A 14,151-nucleotide genomic window follows, 5' to 3' on the forward strand; every position below is an offset into this window, starting at 1 on the left:
TAGCGTTCTAGTCATGCTGCTTGCTTTCATATAAGAACCAACTAAATGTGACACTGCATAATTAAAAAAAAAAAAGAATAAAAGAAATATGTCTTTATAAGAGTTATCATTATCTGAAAATGAATATATATATATATATAAAATTAAATGATAAATTTATAAATTTATTTATATGATATTTATTTGTAATTATATACTGTTTTTATATTATATAATTGATTTGGTAATACTTTACAATAACAGTACTTTAATAATGATGTATTAATATGCAAACTAAACATTAGTTTATTATAAATTCATAATTCATGATGGCGACGTGGTGGCACAGTAGTGCTGTTGAATCACAGCAAGAAGGTCGCTGGTTTGAGCCTCGGCTGGGTCAGTTGGTGTTTCTGTGTGGAGTTCTGTGTGCATGTTCTCCCTGGGTTCGCTTGGGTTTCCTCCGGGTGCTTTGGTTTCCCCCACAGTCCAAACACATGCGATACAGTTAAATTAGGCTAAATTGTTCGTAGTGTATGAGTGTCAATGAGTGTGAATGGATGTTTCCCAGAGATGGATTGCAGCTGGAAGGGCATCTGCTGCATAGAACATATGCTAGATGAGTTGGCGGTTCATTCTACTGTGGCGAACATAGATTAATAAAGGGAGTTAGCCGAATAGAAAACGAATGAATGATTTTATGATAAGCTAATGCATGCAGTAATCATGAACTAACGTAAACTACAACATGAGTCACATGAGTTCATGTGTGAATAACAGCTACCTTAATTACTTGTTAGTACATGCTGTTGATTAATGTATTAATTCACATTTAAGTTTAAGCTAAAAGTAATTAACGTGAACTCATAAGTTGTTAATGTATAATTATGTTATGACTTGGAGGGGCACATTACTGTTAACTCATCCTTAACTACTCATGAATTCCTGTTCATGTTTATGCTGCCAGAACACTTTTCTATTGTTATTCAGTGTAACATACTAGATGGACGTGCATAAGGAGTTCATGAGTAGTTAAGAATGGATTAATGATGATGTGACCCTCAAAGTAAAGTCACAATATAATTATACATTAACATATCATGAGTTCATGATGGTTAAATTAGGCATAAACATGTACTAACAATTAAGGTAGCCGTTATTCACACATGAACTCGTGACTCATGCTGTAGTTAAAGTTAATTCATGATTGGCATGCATTAACTCATCATTAGTTCATAATAAAGTAATGTTTAGTTAACATATTAATACATCATTATTCATGTACTGTTATTGTAAAGTGTTACCCATGATGAACAAGACATTAAGCAGCAGCAAAACTATGTTGCTTTGTATTTTGCTGCTTTCGGTTTGTATTTCTTAACGCACTTCCGCGTGCGTTACTCTCCCGTCATGATCTTGGATGATGAGGTAAGGTCACCGTAAGCTCAGCGTAGTGCTTCGGTCACTGCATCATGAATAATTCAAGTAAAACGTAGCTGTGGTGTCACGATGATTGTGTCTGTCGTAGCAGCTTGTAATCCTTCTCGTGAATATTAATGTGGTGATGCGCTCAATCGTTTCGTTACACAATGGCTACGTTGAGCCTACGTCATCTGCTCCACTTCCTTTAAAAGGAGCTCAACATATTTGGCAGCAAGGAATAAACTTATAAACCGTCCTTTTTAATACGAGCTCTGTTAAACCGTCATGAAATGTCCGCTATCCATACTGTTCTCTCATCATAACTTTTTAGCTCTGAAAAAACGATTTCTTGTCAAAATAAAAGTCCCCCATAAACAATAGAAATAAAATTATCCTTCAGCATAAAGAAATGTAAGATAACGCTTATTTACGTCTGTTACAGTGTTAATTAATACGTTAGTTAACAAATCAGTGCTTACAAGAACCATTAATGAACAAATATTACATTATAATGCTGGAGTTCAGACTATAATAAGGTTTATAATTACACTAACAAATGCTTTGTTAATGGTAAATCATATTAATAAATGGTTAACAAACATGAAAAACATGTAAGTTGAAGCTGGGAATTCCTCATACTCAAAAACCTGCATGTTATTCATGCTTGTTCACTAAAAAGACATCTATTTCAGACAGATTCCTCTGGCATCCACAGTTCCTCCTGATGGATGTGGTTCTTATTCTTCTTTTTCATTTGGTGGTTTACTCTGGATACCGTGGGTCTTGATCATCTCAAACAAACACGTTCTGTCTTGGTCACAGATGCGCCAGCAAGACGCGCATAGTCCATAAACAAACCTTTTATAAAATACATAATTTATCCAGGCCTTTTATATATTTATATTTTATATAAAAACTATAAATATACATTTTAATGAAATTTTAAGAACATTATATGCAAAAAAAAAAAATCTATAGGGTAGGTTACAGGCTAAATAAATGCACCTCGTCAGCTGAACATCACTCTGGTCAACGTACGCCCTTCTGTTTAATGCTTCATAAAGAAAGATGACAGACACAATCTCAATAAACACTTGATGCTTGCTGTCAACTAGGCTAGGTAATTAAGGGCATTTGTTATAACATTTATAGGATCTGTTGTTGTCAAATAAGTTTCCTTATAATATTTTTGTTGAAAATCTGTTGTAACCCATGTTTCTGGCTGTTTACAAACCAGTCTCTCCAACGTGGGTATCATAATTAAACGCGGGTTACCAGGGTGATCATTCATTTCTTTGTCTTTAATCTGGAGCATCAACATAACATTCACAAACAGCATTACTACAGCATTGCATCTGCCGAACTTTTCTCCACTTCCTTCTTTTCCCTCTCTCCTACTTTCCGGTGCACCTCCCTTAAAGGAGCCAGAGTACATCAATAACTTTCACAACTAACAGCTATTAAACTTTGCACCAGACATTTTTTAAAGTAAATAAAAAATCTTTCTAAGTAGATTCAATACCATTTTTACATTTAAGTATTAATTATTCATTCATTTTCTTGTCGGCTTAGTCCCTTTATTAATCCGGGGTCGCCACAGCAGAATGAACCGCCAACTTATCCAGCAAGTTTTTATGCAGCGGATGCCCTTCCAGCCACAACCCATCTTTGGGAAACATCCATACACACATTCACATACACACTCATACACTACGGACAATTTAGCCTACCCAATTCACCTGTACCGCATGTGTTTGGAGTGTGGGGGAAACCAGAGCACCCAGAGGAAACCCATGCGAAGGCAGGGAGAACATGCAAACTCCACACAGAAACACCAACTGAGCCGAGGTTCGAACCAGCAACCTTGCTGTGAGGCGACAGCACTACCTACTGCGCCACTGCCTCGCCCAGTATTAATTAACAAATTATCAATTAAAATAATGAGTAAAATGTAAGGTTACACTGTATTGTGACTTATCACCAGTAAAATAACCAGCCTTTGTATTTAATGTATATATTTTCTTCCAATTTATCGCATCCAAACTAAATTGTGGCCAGTTTTACTTATTATACTGTGCTTTGACTGGCTATGTAGTTCAAAAGCAAAATTGTTAGCTATAGTATTGAAAAAATATAATTCACAATGCAAAACCCTGGCCCTGCAGTTATCTCTCTCTGAAAAAAAAAATCTTATAGCCTATATAGCCTACTCTTTTCAGTTTAGGCTATGGGACTAAATTTTTTTTATACTTACACTATTTTATAAAAAACTATCATTTAATCTTATTATAAATTAGCTTATATATATTTATTTATTTATTTGTTAAAAGTGACATGATTCTCCCCAGCTGTTCTTTTTAGGCTTACAGGACCTTGTCACAACAATGAACAGAATAACAACAACCTGCTAATAATAATAATAATAATAAATTATTATTATTATTATTATTATTATGGTAATATTTGATTACCTGCCACTATAAGCAAAACCTTAAAATAGGTGTCATTATGTCCCGGTTTGCATATCTCTTACTGGCTTTTATAAAATTAAGTAAATGCACGAGATGAGCCGCAATTCTGTTTCCCTCTAACATACAAACTTTTATTTTATATATGAAAGACAATTGCAGCACACCTTGAGTGCATGCATTTGTTTTTTTTTTTTTATAACTGCCAGAAACCATTTTGAGGTTGTGCCTATAGGCAGTTGGTCAAATAATAACAATAAGGCTATTAATAAAGCCAGTTATTCTGTTCATGGCTGTGACAACATCCTGAAAGCCTAAAAAGAAAAGCTGGTGGGAATTGTGTTGGTTTCAAACAAATGAATAAATTAACAAGCTAATTTATAATATGCTTAGACTATCATTTTTTTTCATTAGCCACACTTTATTCTGTGTGTGTGGTTGCTATGACCCAGATGTGTAGCCAATGAAACAAAATGCTTAAACATTAAAATGTAAGGTTTAGAAAATTAAAGTATAGAAAATAAAATTCCCAGGGAGAGACAGTACTGTTACTGCAGACCAGGGTTTCGTTGCATTGTAAATTATATTTTTCCACACTATAGGCTATGCAGTGCAACAACTAACAATTTTTCTTTTGAAATAAATAGCCAGTCAAAGCATGGCACATTCCAGTATTATGATATTAGCTTATAATAATAATTGTCAGGAATCCTTCTGGACAATCAGATTCATTCACTGCACCTGCACAGCCCCAATCACCAGACCAATCACCAATCACCTTCTCCTGTTGCTCATCATCGCTCACACTACATAACCCTGTAAGCCTGGAACAATCACTCATTAATGGTCTGATTTATTTGTTATTACCCAGACTCATTTCTCTACAGTGTGACAGCATTTACCTGATAATGTAGCCTGCCTGCCTGCTCACCAGTTTGTTATCCTGTCTGTTATCTTGTCCTGTGAATCCTGTACGGTGTTTACCTCCACTGGCATCATCTTGTTTCAGTTACAACCCGAAGTTAAGTTCTGTTTGTTTGTTTTCTTTTTGTTGGTATTGATGATATTTCTTTTCTGAACAACCTCAAAATTGTTTAAAGTATCATTAAATATCCATTCTCTGTTAATCTGCCTTTGTCTTCTCTCTGATCCATAATAATAGTAATAATAATAATAATAGTAGTAGTAGTAGTAGTAGTGTTTATTATAGTTATTTATAATAATATTAGACATTTGTTTGGACGTGCTCTTTTCAAGCAGCATTTTTTTTAATTCTGCAGGCTGTTCGCTCTGGCAGTTGGTCAAATATTTGTTAGCTAGCCTATCATTAAAAAGCAGAGTTATTCTGCAATCAGGTTATGTGCTCCATCAGGCACAATCTTAATAGTATCTTGTCGTGTGCTATGCCTAAGTTTTCTTTGTCTTGTAGTGTGTGCACGTTTAAGGTTTGTGTGCACTGTAACCAGATTTCATTTTCGGTTGGGATTTTAAAACTCCTGCAGCAAGTTAGGAGAAAATGAAAGCACATTAGAATGAGGAAAAATCAGATGCTTATGACAATCTTTAACATGACAAAAAATTAAAAATGTAGCAAACAAATGACAGGGGTTTGTGACCCAATTACAGTGGAGCATTAAAGAAACCCTTATTTCCCACAGAACAAAAGAAATAATCTATTCATGGGCAGGAACAAAAACATACACTTGTATCTTTCTTGTATCTTCATATTATGTGCAATATTTACATTTCTAGAGAAGCCCGTTTTAAACTGTTTTGATTATTACTGACATTTATCATTCATTGCGCTGGTCACTTTAAATGAGCCAGGGCAGGCTTTACAAGCTCTTTGCAGCACTGACCTTGTTCCCAGATCACTTCGGAAGAATGAACTTGGTTGGATGAATGATAGAAGAAACTCATTGTGAGAAAGAAGATGCTCTGTGCATGCCTAACCACAATTTTTTTTTTTTTTTTGAGAGTCGCCGAATTGTGCCAGCCTGTTAAGATGAAAAATTGCTTACAGCACCTTTAATATTTTAAAGAAAGTATTGAAGTTTGCATAAGTAACAATTGATCGACCCATATCACTTATATAAACTATAAGAAATAAGACTTATGATTCCAGAATATTTTTTGTTTTATTGGATACTGTGGCATAATACTGTGAAAATGTCCTTGGTTAGTTAAAGATAATGTGGGAAATATTATTTTAAATTCACTTCACATTGAATTGACCTAAACTGCATGTGTTACCCACTACATTGCAAAGTTACTTGACAAAATTACCATGGACCATTTGAGTTTAAGTTCTTGCATGCAGTTTTCATAAACAAGCTAATGAATGAAAAAAATGACATTCAGTTAAAGATTCAATAACTCTTTTAAAAAAAAAAAAAAGTTTGATTAGATTAATCATCTTTAGAGAATTAAGTTACACATTTAGATGGTGATTTGTCGCCATCTATTGTCGTTATGTCATTTCTACATATTTTAGTCATATTTTGAGTTAATAAATCATTATTTCGACTTTTTGTCTTGTAATTTTGATTTAGTATATCATAACTTGGGCTGTTCTTACCAGGCAGAAAAGAGCTTACAGTTTTATCAAAACTTGTCAATTATTTATTGTCAATTGTTTGTACACAATAGTGTTTTGTCTTGGTGATTTGGAGCTTCCAGTACAGAGACCAAAAGTATATAGTGTAAAGTTTTGCAAACAATAAATGTATAAAAAGTTCAAAAAAAAAAAAAAAACTCTTAAGTGCCATCTAGAAAGAAGACTGCAGTGGACTGTCAGGACAGCGGAGAGGATTATTGCTTTGCACCTGCCCAACCTCCAGATCTCTACACATCTTTATCTCTATAGATCTTTTTTATTAGATTAGTTGCTACTTGTTTTTAGTCATACATATACACAACCCTTACTGTATATGATTTTGTAACCAATGTTTTATTATTTACTTTATCCACTTATGTCATTCTGTGTTCTTGTGTTCATTTGTATATACTGTATGTTTGTGTTCCTGAAAAAAGTGTGTTTGCACACACTTGTCAAATTAATCTCATTCTGATTTCTCTGCACACATATTTCAAAGAAATCACAGCAGCTGAATAACAAACATTATTATGCCATCAAACATAACATTACAGAATATGTCTGGCCTTTTATAATGCTAAATATCTGCTACAGATCATTGACTGCAAAGCATTTATTGTGATTTAAGTTAAATTACTTTACACATTATAATAAGTAGGTTAATTGGAGAAATGAGTAAATGATAGCACTTTAAAAATGAGACTAGTTAAAAAAAACGTGTTAACACGTAAATTGCGTGTTAACACGTAAATGACGTGTTAACACGTACCAACGTGTTAACGCGTAAAAGACGTGTTAACGCGTAAATTACGTGTTAACACGCAATTACGCGTTAACACGTTTGTTGCAGACGTTTTGGCCCCAACGGCCTTCCATACTGCTCACACGGCTCAGTGCAGTGTGTGAGGCAGTGCACAATTTCTTGCCCTTCATACATTCCTCTCAATGGACGTGACATCAACGTCTGACTTGTTACATGACGTCTGCGTCTACCTTTTTTTTTAAATATATATATTTGAGCAGTTTTTAGTGCGTCTGTCTGCTTTTTGCCGGCTAACTTATACAATATACAATAATTATGTGCAAATTATATATAAATATGTTAATATATAATGATATTTGTTTTCAAGATAGCATTAAAACGTATAAAAAATGTATAACAAAAATAACAAATGTCTCCGGAGGTAAAGTTTAGGTTGTTTATTAATATATTCATGTTGTTTAGTTTTGTAAAATCCTTTTTTAATTTGTTTTACATTTGAGTCTTATTGTGTTTTAATTTTTTACATGTTTAATGTAGCCTACAGCATATCAGTGATGACCAACTCATCGACCACTATCAACTGTTAGATCTGATACTTTTGCTGTAAAATATTAGAAAAATAGAAAATTACATTAACCATTATTGTGTTGTTTTTAAAGCATCTTTCTTCTTTATTTTACATTTAAAACAATATTATGATTCTTTGACAAATAAAAAAAACATAACATAATTTATTTTTCATTTGTTTCCTTTCTTTTTTGAAAGATAATTAATATTTTTATTCAGCAATAATGTTACATTGATAGTATTTATATTTTGAATAATAATTTGCCAGGATTCAATCAATCAATCCTGTAAAAATATCATAGAAAAATATTTAACAGCACAACTTTGACAATACACTGAAAAATCATGCGACATAATAGTGTCAAAAAAATGTACTTTGCATCTTATAAATAAATAAGTATATTAAAGTAGAAAAGCGTTATTTTAAATTGTCATATTATTTCCTAATATTACCCAAACCCTGAACCATTCATAATAATAACCAAAACAGTGATGTTTAATCTTAAAACGTTGAATAGCCTAATGTTATTTGAAATAATTTTAAAAAATTAAAATTTGCTTTAAATGTAACATCTAAACTAAAAACTAAAATCGCCAGTAGGTGGCAGAATGTCACTATTACAGTTTTTCTTAATTGTTTACACACAATTACTTGTATATTTCGGCATACACTTTCCATCCCCAAGCAGAAAAAAAATCTTTAAGGAATGGAGAATATGGAAGGAGATAAACAACTAAAAACATGGGTGGACAGTGAACCAGTTATGAACCAGATGAGCTCTGATTTCTAAATTGCAATTCTGTGTGACAGGTGTTTACTCATGTCATGAGTTAGTATACAAAGTAGGACAACTGACTTTACAATTGTGAATGACAGTGTGTTCCTTGTAAAAACAAGAGATTTTCTGCATGAAATTTGTGCCAAATGCAGAGAATTGTGTGTTGTGTTTTGAAAAAAAAGTGTGTTTTAAACCTGCAGTTTGAGTGTAAAGCAGGAATTGTGCTTGTAGTTTAGCTGCATTGGTTCAGGGGGTTAGTACATCAGTCACATGTTGTAGTCATTGTGTCTGAAGTACAAGTAATTGTGTGTAAAAAAACTGTAAGTGAGTCAATGTTCATTTACAGTTTTTTTTTTTTTTGATTGCTCGAGCACAATTTTGAAATGAAGGCTCATTTTGTCAAAACACTACACACAATTTCCACACACACACACACAAACAGCAGAACACATCAGACCTTTTGCAAAATGAAACACTTCATCCAAAACTTTACAACACTATAACAAAACACAATTTTAACACCGTACAGAACACACACGCCTCATTCAAGATGAATCTGTTTGCTTCATTTACACACTGCTGATCTCAATCTTAAACACTCGTATAATTTCTACCTGACTAATACTGATATAATCTGGGTTTGATTTGTTTCAGAGGTATTGCTATAAAGTACATGAACATACTGTATTCACCAAACAGTGATAGACTGAAAGCTAAATATTGCCCTATCCTAATAAAAACCATACAACAAATGTAAAGTGTTTTATTCAGCTTTCTGGTGATGTGTACATTTCAATATATAAAAAAAATCCCATGCCCTGTCTCCTGTTTACCAATCTTCCTCCCTTCCGTGCTTCCTCTTCCATACTGCAACATTGCCGTCCATATTTATTGAAGATTATTTATTTATAACTCCTGTTAAACATATTTATTGAAGACTAATATTTACAGCTATACTACTGTTAACAAATGTATTGTAGATAAATATAATAGCCTAGTTTATACCTAATACCCAGTTACAGTTTTTCATGATTGCTAACACACTAAAATTAAACTTTTCCTACAGTTAGCAAAACCGTACAATCATGGAGCAAAACACAAGGCTAGATCTGCACAACTGTAGGCACATAGCTTCATACTGTTAGCAAAACATTACACACAGTCATTTGCAAATCACTAAACACACTTGGATGCTTTTGACACAGACATTTTTCATAATGGAATTTCCTTGCAATTTCAAAGCAAAGGCTTTTATATGAGCACACACATGAACTATAGGTCAAACACAGCCATCAGGTGTGCACACACACTGCTGCAAACTGTAGACACACACCAATCAGCTGTATCCACAATAAAAGAAGCAATATAGGAATAACCATATATGGCATACCAAAATGTTTAAATCATTTGTATAAATATTTACCATTTGAAATAAAAAAAACTATAAATAAGAAAGGTAAAAAGCACTTAATTGCAAATGAAACATAACTGTGGATAAGTGAAAACACTGATAAAGAATGAATAGGTATAATAAAGCAGAAATGAGAGCAATCTGCTGCAAACCCTTGAAGCAGACGCAGACGTGACGCAGACGTCACGTTAAAGCAGCGGAACAGTAATGGGGCAGACGCAGACGACACGTTCGGCACACGCAGACGTCACGTTCGGCAGACGAAGACGTCACGTTCGGCAGACGCAGACGTCACGTTCAGTGAGACGAGTGAACGTTGCAGCGTCAAGTTATTGACCCATTCCGCTCGCCATACGTCTCAGTGTATATGCATATGCTTCTGACTGCGTGTGCGTGCTACGCACACACATAAGCACGCGCTCTTTCGCGCTTTTAAGAGCAACAACACGTGTACAACTGGAAAGTGGCGGTATATGATGCAATAATCATTTATCTCGATTAATGCTTTTTTATAATCGTTTGAAGCCGAAATCGAAATCGGATTTTTGATTAATTGCAAAGCCCTATATAATAGTGGAGCGTTTTATGCCTTTTTCTACCTCAACACTTATCCTCTCCCGCGCCCCCCTTGTGAACTCTGGCGCCCCCCTTAGGGGGGCGCGGACCCCAGGTTGGGAACCACTGATTTACCACAGTTGTAAAATGCTGGGGCAGTTTGAGAAAAGTTTTTAAATGTGACTGGTAAGTTGTAAGAGTATATAGTATAGGTCAGAATCAGCTATTTATCCCTCAAAACACTGAAAACATTATAAGCATGTATATTTATTACACAAACTACTGAAAATATCTGACCCCCGATAGTCAGTTTGCAGAAGATTTGTGATCTGAGCCTCACATATGCTAGCAAACTTACGCAGTTCTGTGGTTGGCCAAAATGGTCAGTTTGACTTTTCTGTTATTGTCTACTCTTCTCTGTTGATGACCCCTGACCTACTTTCTGCTAAATCTGAATTTCCCAATCTGAATTTCTGGTTTTAAATGTTAGAATATTGAATTTGATGTTCTGAATTTTTTCATCTTGAAATTTAAAAAAATTTCTAAAAAATCCAGCCTTAAAAATCATCTGTCTTACATTTCAGTTGTTCAGTATTCAAGTTATGAAATTCATATTCAAAATAAGAAATTCTAATTCAAAACAGTTTTAACAGCATAAAAATATATAGTTTATTAAATTACAATCATAAATAATTCAAATGAATACAATTCAAATTCAGATTCTTTTGACTAATTATTAGCTCCATAAGTTAGGGGCAAAAACTTTTTCACACAACTGTACCTGACAAGATACAAAAGAGAACAATTAGATGCTGTCTGAGAGTTACATCAAAGTGCTAGTACATTTTTGAGATGACACCGAACTGGCTGATCCACTGTCAGCTGTTTGAAATGTATTTCACATGACTCTGTGCCATTAGGCATGGCCCACTAGTAGACATTTATTGTTGAGCCCTGCATACTTAGGTACAGTCTTTAAAACAGATTTTATTTCTCACTTAAATTTTTTCAACTCTTTTGCCTTGCAGTTCTATTTGTTTCAATCAAATTGGGCAGTTTATTTGGATAACAAAGCTGGATCATCCAGGATTCCACTACTGAGTCCTAAATACAGTATATGTGCATATCTGTGCATATATGAGTGAGTGTGTTCCTGACATGGAGTGAGCAACTGATCAAGCTGGTGTTCTGCAGAGCTTAAGATCTCATAATGTGGTATTCAAGTGTGCATGTACGCAGTGATTTTACACATGACTGATTCATTTTTTATTTTTATATTTTAAAAGTTAAATAGACTTATTACCCTGGTATATTTATTGATTTGGTATTTATTGGTTTTAAATAGTTTTGCTTTTAACTACTTCAAATTTAAAGTGCTTAGTACTATAAGTATTGATTATATTTTTACCAATGCTTTGAGTAATAAGTGAAAGAAAATTTCATGCTCTGTTTTCAATAGAAAGTTGTACATGTAAATATTTAATGATATAAAATAATAATTGTAGTAGTAATAATTATAAGCAATAATGGTATATTTATGTTTGCCTTAATGTATGCCATTAAAGCCATTAAACAAATCCTGGTTGTTTTGAATTGTCCTTTTGTCACTTTAAAAATTCCTAAACTATTAATAAAACTGCCATGTTTTTTACAAATAACACATTATCAAGTGGACATGGACTGCCTCTGGCCATGATCGGGAACATGAGGCACAAATTAATTTTCAAAATTTGTTTACACTATAGCTTTGTCCAGAAGAGGTCACTATTTCCATTCTCAATTCAGTCAGGGAAACTCACCTGAATGTATCTTGAAATCTGAACATGTCAAATACGTCTAAAGATGCTCTTGTTTATCCTGTGAGCTTGGCACTGATAATAGCTCAAAAAAGAAAAAATGGAGCTTGTATTTTTAGGGCGTTTACTGGAGTGACCCACTATAATGTTTTTCATAACTAATAATGTTAGAATTATTACAGAGTTGTTACTATGATTAACGTAATGGCTGCTAGTCTCTGCACTGTTATTTATGTTATTTCAATGGTTCGAGAGTTTTTAGGGATTAGGCATCACTGTTGAGACTTTTGCCTCTGGGTTATTGGGATTTAAATTCACTTTTTTTGGGGCTAAAATGGAGAACTGAGAGCACTGAGTAGTCTTAACTACTGGACTGAGATTGCTGACATACTACTGGAAAATCTCAAACAAAAACAGAAATAAAAACCTAAATAGTCTGTGTGAAAATATCCATATAATATTGACACAAAAAACTCCCATATAGACTAACTGCATACCTGCCTGGTGTGTTATTACAGATTTGTGTTTAGTAAGCTGTTACTTAGTAAGCTGAACTTTATCTACCTATCTCTGTATATTTTTTTTCTCTTCCTTCTCCTGGCTTTTTCTATTTGTGTCAATAAAACTGGGTTATTTATTTGGAACGCGAAGCTAAAAGCAGCTCAAAATCCACCACAGGCCCATGTGCATGTGTGCATATTTTTATACTCGTGAGATCACAGATGTGTGTCTGAGGTGGTGTGCACGCATAGTGACCAACTGATCGAGCTGATATTTAATCTCTGTAACCAAGGTTTTCATGTGCACACTACCCCAGATCCTTACCATCCCACCATTAAAGGTTATCATATTCAGAACATATCAACTTAGTAGATAAAAGTTTGGAAACTTTAATCACTTTTAATATTTTTGAAACAAGTCTCTAATGTTCTACTGTATTTATTCATTCACAAAAATTCCATTAACCTCTGTTTTTATATTCAAAGAAATGTTGATATTTTAACAAGAATTTCAAACCAAATAAATTAATCCTGTAAAAGTTATGACACAAGCAGTCTTGTCTAGACCCTATGGACCTAGTTTTTCTTACAGCAAAGAGGGAGGATGGGTATCCTCTGTATCAATATTGTGCTTGCATGAAATCTATTTGGTTTCACATAGTTGCAAACATTCCAGTAAAGAGAGCTGACTAACACTGCAGTATTACGGTAATAAATGACACATTGTCCACATCAGAAAGAGTGCATTCATACAGAGACTTTAAACTCATTTCTTATTTTTACACTGTCATGCGGTGTGATTATGCCTTATGCCATAGGTATGTATTACTGGAGCTTAACATTTTATATGCATATTTTATATCTAAAGATATGTTAGCATCCCATGAATCACACTTAGGGAGACTGAAAGACACATTTAAACTTGTTTGTCTGTGCTGACCTCTAGTTTCCCACAGGCCCCTCACATAAGATGCATGTAGGACACTGTCTGAGGTGAGTTTCTATCTATGGAGAAGTGTTTAGTGTCTGGTCAATTGGGGTTTGTGTGATGGCTTCTGTGGAAACATTTATAGTGAAACTCTGCGGGGAGATTTTTTCCATGTTCAAACCTTAGTCTGACCATAGTGCTATTTCCATCTATTTAGCTGTCGGTTTAGTTGAAAAAAGTCATTTTAATCAGATTTAAGCTTTGAACTGATGTTGTCAAGGTTTTTTGTACATTTAGCAATATATTAACGTAATGAGCATACAAATAATTTTGGCAGCAGTTTTAAAACATTTATAACATAAGGTGCAAAGATAGGATTTTTCAGCA

At 33.9% G+C, this 14,151-nt stretch overlaps 1 protein-coding gene across 4 annotated transcripts in view; it reads left to right on the forward strand.

The window, feature by feature from the left end:
• Nucleotides 1-12,117, forward strand: part of them4 (thioesterase superfamily member 4) — a 35,359-nt gene extending 23,242 nt beyond the window's left edge. For all 4 annotated transcript variants that reach the window (NM_001080634.2, XM_087286293.1, XM_087286294.1 and 1 more), the window contains one exon: nucleotides 11,569-12,117. In NM_001080634.2, coding sequence (NP_001074103.2) covers nucleotides 11,569-11,609 — 41 coding nt within the window. In that variant the 3' untranslated portion in view covers nucleotides 11,610-12,117. The remainder of the gene's footprint in view (nucleotides 1-11,568) is intronic.
• Nucleotides 12,118-14,151: the final 2,034 nt, after the last annotated feature.

Source organism: Danio rerio, chromosome 16 (assembly GCF_052040795.2).
Source record: "Danio rerio strain M-AB ecotype USA chromosome 16, GRCz13ab, whole genome shotgun sequence".
Lineage (NCBI taxonomy): Eukaryota > Metazoa > Chordata > Actinopteri > Cypriniformes > Danionidae > Danio > Danio rerio.